This window comes from Silene latifolia, chromosome 9 (assembly GCF_048544455.1).
Source record: "Silene latifolia isolate original U9 population chromosome 9, ASM4854445v1, whole genome shotgun sequence".
In the NCBI taxonomy this organism is placed as follows: Eukaryota; Viridiplantae; Streptophyta; class Magnoliopsida; order Caryophyllales; family Caryophyllaceae; genus Silene; species Silene latifolia.
The window spans coordinates 154,213,467-154,237,524 of record NC_133534.1 but is presented as its reverse complement, the minus strand read 5'-3'; the positions used below and the strand labels follow the sequence as shown (position 1 = coordinate 154,237,524).

The window sequence follows — 24,058 nt, the reverse complement described above, 5'->3', positions numbered from 1 at the left end:
ACGTCCTTGTATTCGTGGAGGAGGACAATGAACTGTTGTCTTTCCGAGGGGTCCAGGGTTGTCCCTATCCAAAGTTCTTGAGGTGTGTTATCGGTTCCTACTTTAATAGGCTCGGTTTCCTCAATGATGGGGGTTCTGGTTTCCCGTTTGTCAAGTTCTTTGGCTAAGTGAGGTGGGTAGTCACTCAAGTCAAGTTCCTCATAGTCATTCAGAATTGCATTGCAGTTAAATTGAGACGAGTCATAAGTAAACTTAGCGTTCATTAAGTTGACACGAGCGAAAAGCTCGGAAAGGACAGACATCTCGTGATCAGTCAGAGGCGACACAACAGAGGAAGTGGCCCCTGGAACATGCTCCAGGTTGTCACCTTTCATGGGAGTGGGGGTGACCTTAGTAGACTCAGCCTTTGAATCAGCCACGACTTTGTGATAAAACAGTGGGAAGGGGACCTTGACTGGGACATCAGGATCGTTAGGAGCTATGACAGACTCTGACTCTGACTCAGACTCAGCCTCAGATCCTTCTTCACTTCCCTCCTTGAACATAGGGCCTTCTCCAGTTGTTATATTGAGAATGCGGCCCTGGCGATCGGTCCCCTTGATGGTTTTCCTCCAGCCCTGGGTCGCTTTCTCCGGGTCAGTATCGGAGATCAAGGCGGTTGGATCAAATTGATTGTCTTTCAGGGCAATGTTGACGATGTCCTCATAGTCGAGGTGTTTGACGTTATCTTCCCCAAAGAGGAGTGTGACAGCTTGTCCGTCAAGGCATGGTGACGGCTTGGACTCAGTTGATGCAGCTTCGATGTTGTCGGGGATAAAGTAGCAATCCTAGAAGACTTCCACTCCCGGGTACCTAGCCTTCGCCACAGAGTCAAAGATTGGTTCCGGAAAGCCATGGTAGTGCTCGGACTCGCCCTCGGGGACAAAGTATCCGTTGAGAGTCAGGTGGTAGGGACAGAGGATAACCCCGTACTTCTTGCGTTTTCGGACTAGGAGGTTCATCTCCTGGATTTCTTCGTCATTAGGTTCGTATCCCAGCCCGAAGGGAATGTTGGGGACCTTAGCCTGCTTCAAGGGAGGCAATGGGTCCTTTAGTGTATTGAGCGGCAAACTCGGGAAGTAACCCTGACGCATCATGATATGGTTGACCGTGAGGTTGGTGAACGGGTCACAATCAGAGGGCGTCAATTCATCAGTTATGGCGTTTACGGCTTGGAAACCCCACATTTCATTGTTGTCCTCCTCAATGGCTTGGGAGGCTATCCCCCTTCTCATAACTGCTTTGATTGAGGAAGCGGGAATCGTGATTGTTTTCCCGTTGAAGGGGACCCTGATCTTCTAGTGGGGAGTTGAAGTGACCGCCTTGACGGCGTGAATCCAGGGACGCCCCAGGAGCATGTTGAAGGACGCGTCGATGTCGACTACTTGAAAACCGGTTTGTCTTTCTAGTGGTCTGGTTGCGACGGTCAAACTGACTAGCCCAGTGACCTTGCGATGAGTGTCGTCGTAGGCGCGTACTCCTTGATTCGTTGGGATCAAATCAGATTCCTTGATACCCAGCCTGTGGGCAGTTTTGAGAGGAATGACATTCACGGCGGAACCGTCGTCCACGAGGACCATGGGTATATTTTTCTGGAGGCATTGTACGGTGATGTACATGGCCAGGTTATGATTGGCTCTGAACGGAGGGATGTCCTCGTCGGAGAAGACGACCGGGTTGTTTAGATCAGGGGCGTCTCTCGTCATGTGCGCCACTATTTCTTCTGGGGAAGAGGTGGAGGGCACGGTTAATTTTCCCAAGGTCTGCAGCAAGGCCTGTCGATGCTCAAAAGACGTTGCGATCAGTTGCCAAATTGATATTTCGGCTTTTGCTTTCTGGAGCTGGTTCAAGATTGAGTTCTCGGGGGCCTTTGGTTGAGTGTCCACCTCTGGGACGATTTGGTCATTCGTTGTTGGAACGACCGTTGGGTTGTTCGGATTTTGATAGGGACGTCCGGACCGGGTGAGATGTCCGATTTCTTTCGCCCGCTTCTCCTTCCCTGGGAGGATATAGACATCCTCAACCTTGGAGGGGTATTCCTCGGTGGGTAGTTCTTGTGGAGAATATTTTTGTGAGGGCGATTTTTATGGGGGTAGTTATTTTGGGGGTAGTTATTTTGAGGGTAGTTATTTTGAGGGTGATTTTCTTGAGGTCTATGCCAGAATGGTTGCGGGAGCAATCCATCCTGGGGTGGGTAGTTTTGAATGCTTGGGGAATTCTCCCTTGGGCGCGGTGTTGGAGGATTGAAGATGAGTCGACGGTAGGCGTCATCGAGTCGGGTGATTCTTTCAGAGAGGCTGGCTATGGCCTCTTTAACTTGCTGAAACATAGTGAGCATAGTGGCAGCACTAAACACAAACACTCCGTCTGAAGGATCCATTTCCAAAGCATTCACCTCGTCGTCAATTGGCAGAATGAGGTGAGAGGGGTGTAGGGTCGCCTCATCATCAGAAATGGCGTGGATTCCCAAAGGATTCGTCTTGTTGTTCGGTTTAGTTGGTGGGGGTAGTGGCAAATCACCTTTCTCAATCATGTCTTGAATGAGGTGCTTGAGTTTGAAGCAATTTTCGGTATCATGCCCTTTCCCTTGATGATACTGACAGTAGGCATTGGGGTTCCAGAATCGGGACTTCTTGGCGTCGGTCGGATCCGGGGAGGGTCCGATCGGTTGTAGCTTCCCTTGGTCTATGAGCCTTTTCAGGGCACTTGCATAAGTCGACCCTATGTTGGTGAACAATCTTTGGGGGCGCTCAGTTTTCTTAGCAGATGGTTCGACGGGGTTAACCTCATCAATCTTGTTTGTCTGACCGTAAGGGCGCCGGTTGAGGTGGATCCCTGGTAACCTCTGCCAGTGGTCTTGGCCAAGACACCCTTTCGGAGGTCGTCCTCAATACGCGTCCCCAGAATCTGCAGATCTTGAAAAGTTTTGATATTCTGATACCTCAGTAGGTTGGCATAAACCGGGCGGAGATTGTTGACAAACTTTTGCAGCAGAGTTGATTCACTCGGCTTACTGACCAATTGAGTACTCACCCTCCTCCAACGGATTAGGAACTCAGTGAACCCCTCCTTATCGTTTTGGATTAATAATTCGAGAGTACGGGTGTTGGCCTGGATCTCGACATTGTCGGCATATTGTTTGGCAAACTCAACTGCGATCTCATCCCAAGTAGTAAGGTTTTTTGGATCCAAGGAGTAGTACCATTGGCGAGGAATCGGCTCTAAAGAGGATGGGAAGATCCGGGTAAAAAGCTCCTGCTTGACCCTCTTAATGGCCATGTAGTCTTTGAAAGCACGGATATGGTTGAGTGGGTCCTCCACTCCCTTGAACTTAGGCACATCAGTCAGGGTGAAGTTGTCAGGTAACTGGTCCCCAACGGGTTCGAACCTTCGGTTGTTCTCAATATGGATATTGTTACCCCGAGCTAGGAGCTGTTCTTCCAAGAGCTTCAGCCTCTTCTCAGTTTCAGTCAGAAGTGGGGTATTATGTTCCCCAGTTTCCTTGTTCTCCAGGGCGTCGATACGGGTCTCGACGCGATCCAGGGTGACCTTAAGAGCGGTAAGCAGGCTGGCTAGCTGATCAGTTGTGACATATCTGTTGTTATCATTGTTGTTGTTGGACGAAGCTGAAGACGGGGCCATGGCTCTGAGGCAGAAAAATGGCGCACATTACAACTCAATCCGACACGGTTCCAAGACTGAACGTAGACAACAAAAAGGACGAGATGGAGATCAGACACAACAAGACGGGGTGACCGTGTGTGGTCCCTCGGTGCTGACCCAATTTATGACGTGAGGGTGTTTGACCGAACCTTTAACACGAGTCCAACATGACGGCGTGACGCCATTGGACGGGTCTCGTGGTGAGACGACTCATTAGTAAAGACCCATAAGTACGTTTTCTTTGACTCGATAGACACGAGGCGGAATTGGAATGGTGGACGGAAGTTTTCGAAAATAGAAATTTTCAAAAAGATTCGTTTGTCGCTTTAATGGGCGGCTTCCGAAGATAGAGATCTACGCAAGTCGATCAGTTGAAAGGGTTGTCTTATGTTTATTTGCAAAAGATGGTTTGAGATTGAGTCGGCTCGGGAAAACAGTGCATTGTTTCCCAAGTCGGTTTTTGAAATTCAAAATTGTATGTTTTGATAATCGAGTTTGAATGGGTTGAGGAGGTCTCGGGGACGGTGCATGGTCCTCGGGATCCCGAAAGTGTCTTGAGAAAAGGGCGTGTGCTTTTCTCGGGCTTTGAAAGAGCCATTGTCGACGCGAAACGGGTTAAAATCCGTGTCTAGACGCGGAGATTATAACGGCGTAAAAAGGTTATTTGAAATGGTTATACAAAACCGAGTTTGAAAATCATCATTATGACGGCCTAGAAAGGCGTGTTGAAATGGTTATACAAAACCGGGTTTGAAAATCGTCATTACGACGGCCTAGAAAGGCGTGCAACGGTCGGCGAAAGACCGAGGTTTGAAATGGCCATTATAACGGCGCGAAAAGGGTGTTTTTGAAAGTTTGAAAATGACACAGAAGGACTTATGATCAGATAGCACATAAGCACTCACAGTTTCATTATATTATGCATTATGCTGACACGGGTTTTGGCTTAAAAGGGTGGGTTACACACAAAGCAATCAAACCCCGATTTGCGAGAGGGATACCAATCCAAACAAAATGTGTAAGGAGGGTGCCCTAGCCTCGTGCTCGAAGGTGATGAAAGCTCTTTGACGAAACAGAAATGTGTAACGTCAACGGTATGCTTGACTCAATCGGGATTCAAAACACGGGGCTGAGAAAACTCACGCGGACGAAACGAGCCAATTGGTCGAAAAGGGTTAGGTTGTGGGCCCGGACAAGGAAACCCGACCGTGACTGTAATATCAATTAATGCATTCCAACCAAGACCTCGTTCGAGTCTCACCATCTAGGGATCACAAAGACGTAAGTGTCCTAGTTCTCCCCAGCGGAGTCGCCAATCTGTGGACATAGCCACCTACACGCCAAGCCAATCTGTGGACGTATATCGGTCTTTTTGAAAGCCACGCTCGGCGGAGTAAAAATGCTTTTGACCGGATCGTTTTAGATCGGTCGGTTTCGTCTCGGTAAGGGTCTCGAAACAATTAGAGATGTTCGGAGTTGCCACCAAGAATTTGTGGGATGCCTGGAACCCGTTCGAATTCCACTTTATACCTCGGTCAAATCGAAGCACAAAGCAGCGTTTGACATAGGTACTAAAGATAAGGAAATCGTCCCTCTTTAGCATCCTATCTCTAGAATGACTCTCGTACGCCCTGGATAAGGTCGGCCACTATAAAAAGTTTCTGAGTAAGAGGTGAAGGTACGTATTGGGAAGCCCTTTAATCAGACACCCAATCCCGCCCGCGTTAGCGGCCTCTACTGATCGATCTTGGTTGGTTGAATGCAAAAGTTGATAAAACGGTTTAGATGCATGAATGCGCATCCAATAATTTAAACCTAACATGTGAGAGCTTTCTAAGTCGGTTTATTTAATCCAAGTATCAAGTATAATATGTCGAGTTGGATTAATGGTTGATTTCCATGCAAGACGGAAATTAAACATCCATTTACCGTATTAGGTTTAGGGTGCATAACATGATCCATTTGTCTTAGTAAGGCATTTTGCAAATATGGTTTTGGGTAATCAAATAATCATCTGATCCATCCTATATCCGGGTTAACCGGAGTCGGAATCGTCTTAGACTAATGCTGGAAGGGAACAGGCCCTGTACCAGACGCCTATATGAGGCGCGAGCCAGCCGGCGGTGTAAGGGGCCTCCCTCTGGTTTTTAAAATGAGAAATGGAGAGCCTGTTTAGGCGCGGGTTAGCCCACGGTTTATGTGCCGTGTTCTGACCTTTTAGAAAACGTTATAAAACGTGTTGAAAATGGGTATTTGAACCCGGTTTGATTTGAAGGGGTCGTTTAGACCGCATTTGTTGATTTGAATAACTAGACTCGAATAATCATCATTATTTTGATAATATTCGGTTTTGGGGCTCGATTTGACAAACTTGAGATAAATAGTTTTGAAAATGATTATGGACTAATTGTTTTAAGTCCATTTGAATGTTATTAGTCGATACTCGTCATCGTACTCGGGTTAAAATCCGGCATGGTATGTAGAACCAAGGATGACTTTGTGTTGGTGACTAATATGTTTGTTTGAAAATGGAAAGAAATGAAATAAAAGGCTTTAAAATACCCTCTAAATGTCATTAACCAAATATTATCACCGAAACACGGATTTAACCGTCATGGTATGAGGAACCAAGGGTGAAAAATGCTTTATGGTTAAAACATGTGAAATAAAATAACAATGGTTCGAAAATACTTGAAATGGTGAAAACCGATTACAAATATGAAAAATGAATTAAGGGAAATAACGAGAACAAACACGGTTGATCTTTGGTCTGAATATACCATTTAGGCGCGGGCTAGTTGGCGACCTAAGGGGCTACTGCCTCAGACCAAAAATCAGTTTTGGCTCGTTTATTCCATATTTTGGTTCATGTTATGCATGTTTTAGCATGTTATAGTCATGAAACGAATGAAAACATAATAAAAGAGGATTTTTACACCCTCATACTTACATCTTTGGTTATGGCGAGTGACCGACGTAAGTGTAATAACTCGTTTGATCGGAAAAATCTCGGCTTAAAACCGTTTTGGTAAGTAAAAAGAGTGTTTTAAGCTTTAGTGATGGTGTAGTGGTCGAAATGGTCGGTCAAGTGGTTTAATGCATGATGACGGTACCAAACAATGTGTAAGCTCGTGTTACGATCAATAGGTCGTAAATACGCGTCGAGTTGTGACTTAAGAAGTCGAGTCGAGAATTTTAAGGGAGAAAAGAGGGGGCGGACACTCGCGTAAGTCTCAAATGGGTGGCATATGAGGGGTATTTATAGGGAAATGAGTGGTTGTGTGAGTTTTGAACGACCTGGCCACCTGGGCTGCTCAAAGAGGCGCGAGCCACGTCGCGGTTCTTCGAGTTGTGTTGTCACTTTCACAACAAACGCAATCATGATTTGTTCTATCCTAGGTTTTGTAGTCACATGTTTGGTACTTGACCATTCATGAATCCGGGAAAACTTAAGGTAGAAGGTTTGAAATGTTTTATTTTTGGTGGTTGACTCGGTTTGACTCGTTGTTGGAGTCGGGATTTGAATTTTTGAGTCGGTTTTTTGTCCGGTGCCGGTTTTGACTTTAGTTAGTGTCATTGCGACCCCGTCGTCGTGCATTAAACACTCCAGGTATTTTTGAAATGTTTTGAGATGTTTTATTTTCGAAATCGTTTTAAGTTTTCCGACGTAAAGTTGTACACAAACTGTCGATCAAACGCCGCGATTCCAAAACATGTTGTAGTCCGATAATCATCAGGTGTTTGTCGGAGTCTCAGCAGATACTGGGTATCTACAGTAAGGAAAGATTAATGTGTAATTTTGTGGAATGATTGAGATTAATCTATTCTAATCTACTCCTAATCTAATGTAAGAATTCTTTTTCTAAACTAAGAGGACTTGCTCTTTTGGTTATTGAAAATAGAGTATATATAGTGGTACATCATTAGGTTAATTAAGGGTAGATTAGTAAATAACAATGCTAAGTGTTAAGTAGAGCTTTGCAAGTCCAGAGGGAAATGCGCGGATCCTAGGTCTGGGATGCACATCCTGAGCTCGGGATGCGCGGATCCTCAGACAGTATTTTCTGAAATGGCAAAGCAGCTCAGGACGCGCGGATAGAGTACGGGACGCGCGGATTGAGTACGGGACGCGCGGATCCTGGGACAGCTTGTCTATTTGAGCTCGGATTGAAAAACGGACGTCATTTCCTCATCCGGACTCCTATTGGAGTGATTCAAAAGCCTAGACCACTTGATTTTTCGACGCTGTTTCCTCTAGCATACTTTCAGAGCCAAACAAGTAAATCTTGGTTTGGTTCCGAGCAATTTCTTCTTGTAATGGCTTCCTTCTCGTCATCCTTGCTTTTAAGCCTATGATCCTTCTATATACTCTTTATTCCTACATCCTTGGTCATCATTCTTGCCTCCTATTCATAATAGTCCATCCAAGATCGTCATTAAGCTTTCAAATATGCACGGGAGACGGGAATTCCGCCTCATTATCTCCTTTCCTATAAGACATATAAAATGCACTAGGAAAGCAAAATAGGAAGGAATTAACGGATAAAATGGCCATGAAATGCTATATTAGTATGCAAAATAGGTTCCCCTATGGGACTAAATATGCGCAATTAAGAGACACATTAATAAACCAACTCGAGTCTTGTTAGACCATGCATAGAAGTGAATAGGAGGAAAGTAAGTCGACTTGTAGGTGTTGTACAGTCTAGGTGACTCGGCTCCGGGACCCAAATCTTCCTATGAACCGTAAGACATAAACTAACTCGGTTCCTCTACAACATTAATTGCTTGCAACTATAGAAACATGTTTGTATGATCACCACCATGAATCCCCTATGAAACCATGACATCGTAATGCTTTTAATCATTTGTTTACATCTCTTAATTTATTGCTTGCTTTACTTTATTGCTTTCATTAGTTTAGAACACAACTACAAACCCAAATCAATTGTGATACTAGCATAAATTGAGATAGATAGACTTAGAACCCAAAGCACACCGTCCCGTGGATCGAGCTCGACTTAACCACTAACTAGTTGTTTGTTGAGAAATATAAATGTGTTTGATTAGGCGTGTGACGACCGCGTTGACCATCAAAATGGCGCCGTTGTCGGGGACGGTGTAATGTAATTAAGTTCTTGCTTGTTTGTCTATTTTAATTGTGCTTTAACCTTGAGAAACTTGTTCCTCAAGGTCGTTTTTACGGTTTTATTGTAGTTTCCATGTTTGTACTTGTATCTTTATCTTGGCTATGATGATGACCCAAGACTTGGTACATGGAGTATGTGGTGGATCTTTTGAGTATGACTACAATGGGTATGGGGAGTTTGAGGAGCAAGTCAACACAAACCTCCTTACTACTCATACAATGAAAATCCTAACTACTACTCCAACTTTTCCTATCAAAATCCCCACATCCAATATCCACAACAACCACCCACCCAAGACTCGCTTTACAACCAATTCCAGAAACCACAATATGAGCACTTTCACACCCACCCACAACAAGAAGATGAGCCCAACTTTAACATTCAAAATGTGGTTCTCCAAATAATGGGAGACCAACAAAACTTCTTCAAACAAGTGCTAGAGGAGAGCCAAAATAGGGACAATGTTCTCCAAAGCATTGCTACCTTTGGTGAAGAGTTTGCAATTCGAATTGCCCAAATGAAGGCAACCCAAGAAAACACCCAACCAACAATTCCCCGCCAATCCTTGAGCATTGATCATGAATGTGAATTTGAGGTAATGACCTTTGATGAAAAAGATGCAAAGTGGGAGGAGTCAATCTCCTTGAGCTCTTGTGAGTATGAAAGTGTGGTATTTGATGAGGAAGATATGAGGTTGAGTAAGCCAAATACTCTTAGCCTTTGTGAGTATGAGGGTGTGTCCTACGTGAATATTGAGACGGTGGAGGAAGAACTATTAGGAGAAATGAAGCCCCTATTTATGATTCATATGGAGAAATCAATGATGACGCATCTATGGAAGAAGATGATAAGGGAAAGATTAGCTCAAATGATAATTGGAGTTGTGAAATCAACTTGCTTGAGGAGCCCATCTTTGAGAAGTTTGAAGTTTTCTTAGAGGAGGAGGAGGAATGCCTTCATGAGAGCCTTTTCAAACCCACTATGTGAAAGATCATAGATCCATATTAGACTCTCTAATAAAATAAATTTATCTCATAAATAGTTATTTATGTGATCTATGTAACATGCATGCTAATATGAAAGCATAAAAACAAAGTATAAGGAAAAACAATTTCCTTACATTGATTATAAGGTAAAATGGGCACAAATTAGTTCTCCTTACTAATTTGTTCTTGAGCTAAATATATGTGGATGATCCTCCTTGTATAACCTTCAACTAGAAAGTCTCCTCCAAGTAGCACCCAAGAACAACCCAAATAATATTAATAAGTAAGAACTAGTAACTTATTAATATGTGCCCTTGATAATAATACTAGTAATATTACTAACTATTCTTAGTAATAATGCATACTAGAGAATAATTGTAGAGAGATGGAGGAAGTTTTGTTCACATGCAAAATAATGAATTGTGTAAGAGAGGTAGTGTGAGCAAGTGAACAAATATATGGAGTGTGTAAGGGGGAAAGGAAGTGGCGGGTGGAAGGAGTCTTTAGTGGACAATTTTTGTTTTATATTTTTATCTTACATCACATGCAAAATGTAGTATAAGACATATATTATGGTAGTATACAAAATAAGGTAAAAATGATTATGTAAGTAATCATTCATTGCACTTATTTTACACGGTCCACATGACCATATACGGGTCCATGTTGGTTTTTATATTTGTCGCACAAATCCGTGTAATTTTCATTTTAAACATCGTTTCATGTTTAAATGCTTCCATAATAAATTCGTCCAATTCACTCCGTAAATATACGTGTACCACTACACATATTATTTACGTACTAATATTAATCACATTAATCAATTAGTACAATTTTAGTAAATTAACAGATAATTAACTAAAACCCGTTTCCTAAAACTTATTATTTAATTATCGCATAATTAAATAATAATCGCCGCTCCTCGAGTTCGCAACTCGAAATCTCTCTAATACTAATCGACTAACCTCTTAGTTGATAAATCAAGGGACTAAATGAATTGTATCTCATACAATTAATTAGTTATCAATTGGGGTTCGTTCCTTTAGGTGTGACCGAAAGGGGTCAGTTGATCACCGCCGTCTCACGACAATAACGTCAAACTCTAGTCAGCCAACCGTTATCGATTTACGTTAATCAACGTACGAGGATCAAATAATTAAATATCTCGATGATATTCTATTAATGAGATTTATTATGTTAACGCACTATTGTGGAGGACACTAGCTCCAACAATCTCCCACTTGTCCGACACAAGGTGTGCGCTACCAATTCTCTTGTCCGTTTTAATCTCCCACTCAATGCAAGGTGTCTTTCAGTTCGCACTTGCACATGAACACATCGCGAGTGGTTTTCTCGATCGGGAGTGTGACTACCCGACCGGAAAAATCTCTCACAGATTACTTCCGAGCGTGGCCACGCATTTGTAGTCATTAACTCCTCGAGTGGCCTTGAGATATAGTTACCCAACGTGGGTGGACAATTTCGTATGCCCTATCTATCCTATTGCACAATCTGACTCACCATGACCTAGTAAATGCCCTTTTGGCCTCCTTTCACGGCACGACCTAGGACAAAAACCAAAGTCACTCGGAAAGCGCACACCGCTCGGATAATAGTCTCCAGTCAAAAGAATCGACTCATTAGAACATCTTAGAGATCCCCGCCACGACCAGGCGTCTATAATAGAACTTAGGGACTCTCTAAATGGTCACTGTCCGGCAAAGTGTCACACACTCTGCCTATGTAATCGACTAGTCATCACATATGACCTTATGGTGTTGAACAACCATCAATCGACTTACAATCTAGTCACTCCGAGACGTCACCTCATTAAGTGACTAGGGACAAAATACAATGTTCATCTTATTCACTTGAATAGTGTTCAACATTGTCTCCACAACATATTCAGATAAACAAGGTATTAAAATTTAGTCACACTAAATAAAAATTCATAAAAGAATGAATACGAAAACAATGAATATGATTATCATATATATAATAAAAGATACACTATCCAATTATTACATATCCATAATCTAAAGAAAATCTGGTACTCGTCTCAATCCCATAGAGACGACATGACCATCATGCTTAGCCTTTGATAAAGGCTTGGTTAAAGGATCAGCAATGTTGTCATCTGTCCCAACCTTACAAATGTCAATTTCCTTCCTTTCCACATAATCTCTAATTACATGGTATTTCCTTTCAATGTGTCTAGATTTGTTACTAGACTTAGGCTCTTTGGCTTGAAAAATAGCTCCACTGTTATCACAATATAGAGTGATAGGATCTTTGGCGGAATGGACTACTCCTAGCCCCTCCATGAATTGCCTAATCCAAACAGCTTCCTTCGCACCTCGGACGCCGCAAGGTACTCACCTCTGTTGTAGAATCCGCAGTAACACTTTGCTTGAAGCTCTTCCAGCAAACAGCTCCTCCATTTAGCATAAACACGTAGCCGGATTGGGATTTCATGTCATCCCGATCAGTTTGGAAACTTGCGTCCGTGTAACCTCTTACACACAACTCAGTTTCTCCTCCAAACACTAAGAACGAATCCTTAGTTCTTCTCAAGTACTTAAGGATGTTCTTTACGGCTATCCAGTGACTCTCACCAGGCTTGGCTTGATACCGACTTGTCATGCTCAAGGCATACGCAACGTCGGGACGAGTGCAAATCATAGCATACATGATAGACCCAACAGCGGAAGCATAAGGGACGGTCTTCATGTGTTCAATTTCCTTAGGGGTAGAGGGAGACTGTGACTTGCTCAAAGTAATCCCTTGGCCCATAGGTAGAAATCCTCTCTTGGAGTCTTTCATATTGAACCGGTCAAGAACTTTGTCAATATAAGCTTCTTGACTCAATGCTAGTATCCTCTTGGACCTATCCCTATAGATCCAGATACCTAAGATTCGTTGTGCCTCTCCCAAGTCCTTCATTTGGAAGTGTTTCCCTAGCCACTCCTTAACGGAAGTGAGCGATGGAATGTCATTCCCAATGAGCAATATGTCATCCACATATAGGACAAGGAATACAACCTTACTCCCACTAAACTTCATGTATAAACACGGTTCTTCCACACTTCTAGTGAATCCGTATTGTTTAATGACATGATCAAAGCGATGGTTCCAACTCCTAGATGCTTGCTTAAGACCATAAATGGACTTCTTGAGCTTACACACCTTCTTAGGGTTAGATGTATCCACAAAACCTTCGGGTTGTATCATGTACACCTCTTCTTCTAGAATCCCATTCAAAAAGGCGGTTTTGACATCCATTTGCCAAATCTCATAATCATGAAATGCGGCAACCGCTAAGATTATCCTAATGGACCTTAGCATAGCGACTGGAGCGAAGGTTTCGTCATAGTGTAAACCATGAACTTGGGTGAAACCTTTTGCCACCAATCTAGCTTTGTAAACATCCACATGTTTATCCACGCCGAGTTTAATTTTGTATATCCATTTACACTGAAGAGGTCGCACTCCCTCAGGTAAATCCACCAAGTCCCATACTTGGTTCTCGTACATGGAATCCATTTCGGACCGCATGGCTTCTAGCCAAAGCGAGGAGTCGGGACTAGACATGGCCGATTTGTAGGTAGTGGGTTCATTACTTTCAAGAAGTAACAAAACACCATCCTCTTCGATGTTACCAAGGTAGCGATCAGGTGGATTAGAAATCCTACTTGACTTTCTAGGAATAATTACCGTTTCAGAGGAAGAGGGAATGCTATCCTCCACGTTCTCCTCTACCTCATTCTCGGTTTGTGGCTCTCGAACTTCTTCAAGTTCAAATTTTCTCCCACTCTGTCTCCTAGAAATAAATTCCTTTTCTAGGAAGACAGCATCACGAGCCACAAACACTTTGTTCTCGTGTTTATTGTAGAAGTAATAGCCACGTGTTTCCCTTGGATATCCTACAAAAAGACATTTGTCGACACTGGGTGCAAGCTTATTGTCGACTTGATCTTAACGTACGCTTCGCAACCCCAAATACGCATGAATGACAAATGAGGGACTCTCCCTGTCCATATCTCATATGGAGTCTTATCGGCCGCTTTAGTCGGGCTTCGATTTAGTGAAAATACTGCAGACAAGAGTGCAAAACCCCAAAATGAACTAGGAAGCTCAGTTAGACTCATCATTGACCGAACCATATCAAGTAAAGTTCGGTTTCTCCTTTCGGCCACACCATTTAATTGCGGTGTGCCAGGAGGAGTCCATTGTGATACTATACCACAATCTTTTAGGTGTGAATCAAATTCAATATTTAGATACTCACCACCACGGTCGGACCGTAGAGTCTTTATCTTTTTATCCAATTGGTTCTCTACTTCCTTTTGAAACTCTTTGAACTTGTCAAAGGCTTCACTTTTGTTCTTCATTAAGTAGACATACCCATATCTACTTAAGTCATCGGTAAAAGTAATGAAGTAGTGAAAACCTCCTCTAGCGGTGATGGTTAATGGTCCACACACATCCGTGTGTATGAGAGCCAAAACCTCACTTGCTCGTGTCCCTTTTCCCGCAAAAGGTGCACGAGTCATCTTGCCTAAAAGGCAAGACTCGCATGTACCATAAGATTCGAAACCAAATGGTTTGAGCACTTTTGATGAAGCAAGTCTCTTAATGCGTCTTTCGTTTATGTGGCCTAAACGACAATGCCAAAGGTAGGATTCGTTTGGATCACCCTTTTTGAGCTTTTTAGTTTCCATATGATAAACGTCATTAACATCATTTAAAACATAAATGCCTCCAATTGAAATGGCCTTGCCATAAACCACATCATTTAAAGAAAAAGTACAACACTTGTCCTTAATCATAAAACAAAAGCCTTCTGCGTCTAACGCGGAAATGGAGATGATGTTCTTAGTTAAAGTTGGTACAAAATAACACTTATTTAAATACAACTCTAAACCACTAGCTAAAGTGAGCACATAGGTCCCTACGGCAACGGCGGCTACTCTAGCTCCATTGCCCATGCGGAGATCCACATCACCTTTTGCTAGTGCTTGCACGTCCCTTATACCCCGCAAATGGTTACAAAGGTGAGAGCCACATCCGGTATCAAGTACCCAAGTGGAAGTACAAGCATAATTAACGTCTATCACATAGAGAGAGGAAATCATACCAATAGGCGTCACACGCCCTTCCTTGAGATCCTCCAAGTATTTGGGACAACTCCTCCTATAATGCCCCTTCCCATTACAATGGAAACATTCGGCCTCGGAGAGCTTGACACTTTTTGCCTTGGGATTGCCATTCACAACGGCCTTCCCCTTTCCCTTGTCAATTTTCTTTGACGATTTCTTGAATTGGGACTTTTCTTTCCCTTTTCCTTTCTTGACTCCAAGAGACATGTTCTTTAACTTCATGGTTAAAACATCTCCCTTTTCACTCCCACTAGCCTCCATATCCCTCTCCGCTTGGGTGAGGAGTGCATGAATTTCATGGTAACTCTTATCCATACCATTCATGTTGTAGTTTACCCTAAAGTGGGCAAACTTGGTGGGGAGTGAGTGAAGGATACGATCCACCACAAGAGTTTTAGGAATCTTACACCCTAGACGCTCTAGGATGTCAACATATTCGACCATTTTAAGGACATGGGGACCAACCTTTTGGCCCCTCTCAAGCTTAGCTTCAAAGAAGCGTGCCGCCGCATCGTATTGACGGACTTTAGGTGTTTGTGAAAACATAGTGATCATACGAGTGAATATCTCGTAAGCATTTAAAGAAATGCATGATAGCTTGAGGTTTGGCGATATTGACCATATCAACACATTCTTGATATCATTCAACATCCTCACATAGTCATCATGGGCGGTCCGCACCGCCGATGAAGCTCTTGCACCGGGCTCAATAGGAGGAGCATCGGTCAAGTAAGTGAGCACATTGTCGGACAACGCGGCACTTTTGATGTTGGATTCCCATTCAAGAAAGTTACTACCGTCATCTTTTAAAATACATTTGTCCATTACGGACCTTAGCCATGAATCTTTGCCTAGTGAAGTAGTCGATGGAGTTGATGAAGTTGCCATTGCGAATTAAAATGCTACAACAAAAAGGAAAAATTAACATTCATTGTTTTAAAAATACTTGTAAAAACATGTTTAGCAAGTTTTAGCATTTATATAATGATCTCCCACTAAATTATATAAATGATTCCAAGACCCAAATATTAAACAAAAATGAGCATCGCTTGGGCGAAACATCCCATAATTGCGTAAATTCGGTAAGTCACGTTGACTAATTCTACCTCTAGAACTCTTGGTCGACAAATTTCCTCAAATTTATCTACTAGCCCCGGAACACAAGACCGTCTTATATCCCGTTGAGTCCAACCAATTTTGGCGTGTGATAACCGCTTACCACCCTACTTACCCAAGGTAAAAAGAGAACACCCCGCTTGGGCGAGCGTGGCTCTAATGAACAAGAGATTCATAGGTGTTACTAATTGGTAAGGCTAATCTCAATTTTAGTTAAGTGAGAGATCTTGTCAATTTAGTCATAAATTCCTTATAAGTGAATTAATTCAGTGAATGTAAATGACGTGAATTGACAACCGCGAAAAATAAAATGCATGTGAATGGCGATTTTGGCATGCGCGAAAATAAAACAAGCAAACATGTAAGCATATGATTAAATCCTAGTATGGCCTCCTAGTTAATAAACAACTAGTCTATTACATTTCGGAAACCAACTCCTTGGTCCCTTGCCTCTTCATTCCTTAAGTGGCTCTTCCTTGTGGGATTTGGAACACCTTCCAAAAATAGACTAAAATCTCGTTGTAATCGTCTTTTGGAAACGCCGGTAAAATAACTATTACAAATTAATTACATAGCTATTCCTATTATACATTAATTAATAAAATGAACGAAACTATTAATTAATTACAAACCGACGATACGAGATCGTATTTAATTACAAACAAATCGATATTCCCATTCATTTCGGGTAATAACGATTAAAAATAACTAGGCCATACTAGGTACAAAAGATAAATACTTTAAATAAATGACAATCATTCATTCAACTTAAATAAATATGCTTAAAATGCTGTAAATATGATGCCAAAATCGCCCTACCTATCATTCATTGGTATCCATCTCGGTTTTGTGGATTTAATCGATTTTTAACATGTAAAAATCAATAATTAACTCTTAAATCTCATTTAAGTCCAAACTAATAGTCCAAACTGTTTTGAACCTCAAAATTAGTCCTCACTAATTTTATGACAAATTATTAGTTTGGTTTGGTGATAATTTGCTAATTAAATCGGAAAAATCATAATATTTAAGTAAAAATCCAAAATAATTGAAAAATTACCCAAACAATTGAAACAAAAAATTTTAGTATTCTGGAACACTCCCAAGAACACCAAAAAGTCATAAAAATTGCCCAAAAATTTCGGATAAATTTTGTGAAGAAAAAGATCGATATTTATCGGTTTTTAACCACTAAAACCAATAAATCATCAAAACAAAGTGAAAACACACATGCAAAATCACTTTTGACATTTAAATAATATTATTAAATGTACATAAATTTATCATGGGCAGAATCAAAAATTTCGAAATTATGATTAATTAATTTGACTTTTATCGACTTTTTACTCAAAAAAATCAATAAACATGCAAAAAATTCGAACCAACCTTCAACCTTTTGCATACAATCAGTAGAAAACATGCATGAAATACCATAAAAAGGCCATGCACCGAATCAACATTTAATTAATTTTAGTCAATTTTTCACTAAAATGCGACATTTTGACTCGGTTTTCTACCAAAAATCATTAAAATTAGCAAAATTACTTGACAAATCACCAAAAAATTCCACAAACCTTTTGAGATCAGTAGGTATGCATGTCCCAAAAATTTCGTGCCAAAACCTCTTCTAACACAATTTTTGAGTTTTTACTAATTATCTCATAATTCATAAAAATGCTTAAAATCAACATGCAAATTACAAGCCTATGCTCTGATACCACTTGAAAGATCATAGATCCATATTAGACTCTCTAATAAAATAAATTTATCTCATAAATAGTTATTTATGTGATCTATGTAACATGCATGCTAATATGAAAGCATAAAAACAAAGTATAAGGAAAAACAATTTCCTTACATTGATTATAAGGTAAAATGGGCACAAATTAGTTCTCCTTACTAATTTGTTCTTGAGCTAAATATATGTGGATGATCCTCCTTGTATAACCTTCAACTAGAAAGTCTCCTCCAAGTAGCACCCAAGAACAACCCAAATAATATTAATAAGTAAGAACTAGTAACTTATTAATATGTGCCCTTGATAATAATACTAGTAATATTACTAACTATTCTTAGTAATAATGCATACTAGAGAATAATTGTAGAGAGATGGAGGAAGTTTTGTTCACATGCAAAATAATGAATTGTGTAAGAGAGGTAGTGTGAGCAAGTGAACAAATATATGGAGTGTGTAAGGGGGAAAGGAAGTGGCGGGTGGAAGGAGTCTTTAGTGGACAATTTTTGTTTTATATTTTTATCTTACATCACATGCAAAATGTAGTATAAGACATATATTATGGTAGTATACAAAATAAGGTAAAAATGATTATGTAAGTAATCATTCATTGCACTTATTTTACACGGTCCACATGACCATATACGGGTCCATGTTGGTTTTTATATTTGTCGCACAAATCCGTGTAATTTTCATTTTAAACATCGTTTCATGTTTAAATGCTTCCATAATAAATTCGTCCAATTCACTCCGTAAATATACGTGTACCACTACACATATTATTTACGTACTAATATTAATCACATTAATCAATTAGTACAATTTTAGTAAATTAACGATTAATTAACTAAAACCCGTTTCTAAAACTTATTATTTAATTATCGCATAATTAAATAATAACTGCCGCTCCTCGAGTTCGCAACTCGAAATCTCTCTAATACTAATCGACTAACCTCTTAGTTGATAAATCAAGGGACTAAATGAATTGTATCTCATACAATTAATTAGTTATCAATTGGGGTTCGTTCCTTTAGGTGTGACCGAAAGGGGTCAGTTGATCACCGCCGTCTCACGACAATAACGTCAAACTCTAGTCAGCCAACCGTTATCGATTTACGTTAATCAACTGACGAGGATCAAATAATTAAATATCTGATGATATTCTATTAATGAGATTTATTATGTTAACGCACTATTGTGGAGGACACTAGCTCCAACACTATGGAGCCATGATACTTAGAGATAACATTATGGACCTTCTCACAAAAGTCAAATCATCATACAAGAATTACTTGGTGGACAAGCTCAAAGAGAGGGTTAAAGAGGAGTCTACTTGTGGAAATCACCTACTCCAAGTATTTTTGTCATCAACTTGGGATGAAATAGGAGCAACCGGAAAATCCCCAATGACAAGAATCTCAAGTTTGCTAGTTTTAAGAGCCGGGAAGGCCATCATGACAAAGCAAAAGAGAAAAAGAAGGAGTTCAAAGGGAGGTCCCTCATGGATTGGCCCTACTGTATTTTGCAATGGTTCAAAACTTATTCATGCTTACTTGAGGACCATTCACAAGCTTTTGACCAACTTTTAAGGGCCTTGAGCTCTATGGACAATAGATTTCAACATTTCAAACTAGTTTGGTGGAGTCATATCTCAAACCACCATTTGTAAAATATTCCTTTCTACAAATTTGCATTGTAACATATTTAATGTACTTTTAGTTTACTTGCATTTTTCTACATGAGAGTTGTGAGGGAGGGTTACTTACCTATTCTTTGAGAAAATTTTCAGATCTCGATAGAAACGAAGCATAAAAGGGTGCAAGGGAAGGAATTAGCATGAAACGATTGAAGGGTTGATAAAGAACAGCTCAGGACGCGCGTCCCGGCAGCAGCCCGCTCGTTCCGAGCTGTGCTTCAGGCAAAATAGATTGATGTCACAAAATCCGCGCGACTTGGAGCCAGGACGCACGTCCCAGTTCTGATCCGCTCGTGCCAACACAAGGACGCTCGTCCTGAACCATGCATTGAGCAATTATTCTTCCTAGAAGAAGATCTGGGCAGATTTTTCCTAGGACGCACGTCCCATTGAAGATCCGCTTATCCTAAACCCAAGCCGCTCATCCTGACCTGAATGTAAAACAATGAAACTAACTGTAAAGAGATCTGCGCGTCTCCTCAACAGGACACCCGTACTTCATCCTCATGCTGCTCGAGCCGATGGCAGGACGCACGGATTATAACGGGTAATGACTGGGTCACATTTTAGATCCGCCCGAGCCCGACTCTAGCCCGCTCGTCCCAGAACCCTATCTTCGATATAAACGCCCCCCACCATCCCTATTTCCTTATCTTATCAAATCAAAACTACATCTCATCATCCACAAACATACCCCACCACAAATCAAAAAAAAAATCCCAACCACATCAAGCAAGGATAATGAATCTAAGGAGCAAAAGCAATAAAGCTGCCGATTCCGCACCCAAGCGACGCAAGGGTGCTACTTCATCTGCCCCACGAGAGGCAAAGGGCCAAGGGAATGTAATGATATAAGGTGTTGCACAACTTGAGTATTGCCCGGAGGTAATCTTCACCAAAGATGAACACCGCCAACGATTTGAGCAATTGGTAGGTAAGGACTATGAACCCACTCAATTCATCGATCTTGATGCATTAGAAATAGTTGGCATAAGGAACCAAACGGAGGTGTTTTTCAATGGTATGGGTCTAGAGAAAATGTTCTATGCCCATGAGGATACATACTTAAGTCTCACGCTAGAAATTTTGTGTAGTCTCTGGGTTGTCACCACTCTGCAAAGAAATGTTGGTTTCATGTTCCGTCTTTGTAATAGAGACCATAGGTTGACTCTAGACCAATTTGCAAGTATTTTTGGTCTTGAGGTACCAAGGGATGACACCGATAAGTCCTCCGACTTTAGTGTCAACCACCTTTGGGTGGCTATTTCTGGGAGAGAACTTCATTCCTATAAGCAATGTTATACCTTTTCAATCCAACATCCGGTGATTAAAATTACCGAACGGTTTTCGCCGAAACTATCAATGGAAGACAAGAGCAAGATAAGTGCACCCTTCTCGACTTGACTTTTCTAGAGTCATATTTTAATGTGCAAGGGACAAGGCCCTACAATTTCAACACACCCTTTAAGATGCTTACACGGTTCAATGACTTTGCACTAGGGAACACTCATATCAAAAACTTTGTGAAGGGAGACCTAATTATAATTTTGGCCAATGAACTTTGCCTCGAGTTCAACCTTGATGGAAGCTATGAAAAGCTCAAGGGGAGCACTTTGATAGATGAGGATGCTATCTTCAACCACCACCATTGGTGTACTTACAATGAGGCCAGAAGTGTAGAGTGGTTCACCAAGGGTTTCGCATCACTTATTCTAAGGGGATGGAACATACCACCCACCGAGTCACGCTTGAATCGGTATTCTCCAAGGCCAAGCTACCTCCTCCCCATTGAAATTCATGACAACCCACCACCAAGAGAAGAAGCACCTCATCGACCTCGCAAGTTGCCGGAATGGGGTGTCGCACCACCATCTTATGTACCCATTCCACCCTACCCAACACAACATGTACCATTCACGCCTCAAGACCCAGGAGCTCCATCCATGACCGAATTGATGCAGCTCATGCAAAATGTTGATCTTGGAGTGCGCTGTAATACCCCATAATTTAATAATAATTTATGAGAATAATTTATATAATTTAAATAATTAATTAATAGGATTTCTAATAATAGTGCGAGAAAGACGTTAATTAAATAATAAAATAAGTAAGCAAGTCGGGAATTGGGTTTAGCTAGTAACTAAGCCTTGGGCCGTGTGTTGTAAATAAATATGGGCTGATTATATTAGGCCTAGTATGAGTGGTAGTCGGGATATGAGACGAGATTTAATAATAAAATAATAAGTATAATAATATGTTCCTAATAATAATTAGAAAAGACAATAGTTTCCTAATTGGCCTCATATACTCCCTAAACCTAGACTATAAATACTTAACAAACCTGAAAAGTAATTCATAAAAGAAGAGGAAGGAGATTTAGAAGACGGAAGAGGAAATTAGCTATAAAAGGTAAGACCGTCTCACAATTTAATGTATTGACTTTGTAACTTATGTATCTCGTAAACTAAACCACCATATGACTAGCTAGGACCGTGACCTTGGTCGTGGGACACCAGTGTAATACTACTGTTTTATGAGTCTTTGGGTACTCTATCCAGTGGGCCTTACTCTGTCGAGTAAGGGTGTGTTGCGTTTTAAAAATAGTTTCTGACCTGTTGGGTACTCGATCGAGTAACCTTGATACTCGATCGAGTAGGGGGCACTCGATCGAGTATCTCAGCCACTTTTATAAACCTAATCACTTTCAAAGAGAAAACAAACTACGTTCTTCGCATCAATCGCATTGTTGGCAAATCCCGGAGCTTGAAAGGTCGGATTTCACCTTTCTTTGTACCTTTGTGATCCTTGCGTCGAGGGTAAGATCTACGTACCATTTTTATAGTATTTCGTTAAAGTTAGTTAAACCCTAATATTGGGATTTGGGGGTTTTGTTGTGTTTCGTGATTGGTACCGATTATATATTTGTATGTTAGGAGGAGGATTCGTAGAAGAAGCCTTTTGATATCAGCTGTGAGATCGTCTGACTGTGTTGCTTTCTAGGTAGGTTTTCCTTACTTAGTATTAGTCTCATAATGTGTTGTTGGTGTTTTGTGGTTGTTGAATATTATCATACTCGTACTGTGACGAATGCTGGATTTGGTTGCTGATAGTAGTTATGATTGTTTGTATCTGTCTGTATTCTTCGGGGCGCGTCCCTGGCTGAGTGGAATCACTTGCGGGAGTGGCTTCACGCCCATTATTCGCCTCCTGTGGAACCCGCCACAGGAGGGATGTGCACATTAAGGAATTTGGGTTTATCGCTCGACGAAGATGAGCGGGGATTTGGTGGGTATGGTTGCGGTCCCCCACTGGCGGCGTGGAGTGACCTGTTGCGATGGGCACTCTGGCAGGGCTACACACTTTAGTGTGTAGTCAGGATTGTGGAGTTGGGTTTGGAGTTCGGAGAATATCTGTGATGATTGAGCTGTATGTTTACTGTGTTGTTGGTTTATGTAAATTGTGTGATTAGTACTGACCCCGTTTATTGTTTTAAAAACTGTTGTGATCTATTCGGGATGGTGAGCAGTTGTTGAGCAGGTATGAGTCGAGTTACATGGGATAGCTGGGATGATACCACCGTCTGATGATAGAGTCTTCCGCTGTAGCATGATTAGTTTATCAAACACTTCTTTTAGTTGTTGGTTTTGAGAACATGTAACCGTACTTTGATATTTGGTTTTGGATTGTAACCTTTCACTAAAGTTATACTATTTAAATGTTGTTTCGTTATTATCTTATGATTATCATTGCCTCGGCCAACCGATATGGTAGCATCTTTATACCTGAGTGGTCCTGGTAAGGCACTTGGAGTATGGGGGTGTTACAAAATGGTATCAGAGCGACGATCCTGAAACCTGTAACCAATGAATCTAATGAACATAGGGAGTCAATTAAAATGAACCCGGGGTAAAGGTTGTAGGGGCTAATGCAAAGACTTGGGAGACATCCTAAAGTCGCGAACTTGTGGACAGCGGGCCGCCCACGGGGCGCTTGGTGAGAACGAAACAAGCGCCCCCGTGGGCGGCCCGTCCGTCCACGTTTGGCGACTCTACTGGGATAATACACTTACGTGTAGCCAAGGGTGAAACTCGAACAAGGTTAGGGAATAGTTTGTACAAGACAATTGTCGGTTTTCATAACTCGGTCTTCCTAGACCGTTTTATTCGGCCTTCCTAGGCCCAACCCAACCCATTCGACCAATCGTCCCGTCTAAACGGTCCTAATTCTTATTTGGGCCTAAAGATGGATAGCGATTGACGTCATCCATACCATGATGCTTACTCTTGTTTGTATCAAGGGCCTTCACTACTTGAGGAAATGGACTAGGAATCGGCCTTACTCTTGTTTGGCACGAGCCTCTCCACAGACTTCGGGTTTCAAGGTTCGGTATGGCAACCCACCCTTTAAACCAAAACCCTTCTAAATGCACTCAGCATCCCGTTATAATGCTTGTATAAATGTGTAAACCTTACGTGATCACCATTTCTAAACAAAACCATGACGAATTTTAAAAA

At 41.4% G+C, this 24,058-nt stretch overlaps 1 protein-coding gene across 1 annotated transcript in view; it reads right to left on the bottom strand.

The window, feature by feature from the left end:
• Positions 1-18,316, bottom strand: part of LOC141601795 (uncharacterized) — a 35,116-nt gene extending 16,800 nt beyond the window's left edge. The window contains exons 1-2 of the mRNA XM_074422097.1: positions 17,972-18,316; positions 14,809-15,899 (exon numbers count right to left, since the gene is read on the bottom strand). Of these exons, the coding sequence (XP_074278198.1) occupies positions 14,809-15,885 (1,077 nt within the window). The 5' untranslated portion in view covers positions 15,886-15,899; positions 17,972-18,316. The remainder of the gene's footprint in view (positions 1-14,808; positions 15,900-17,971) is intronic.
• Positions 18,317-24,058: the final 5,742 nt, after the last annotated feature.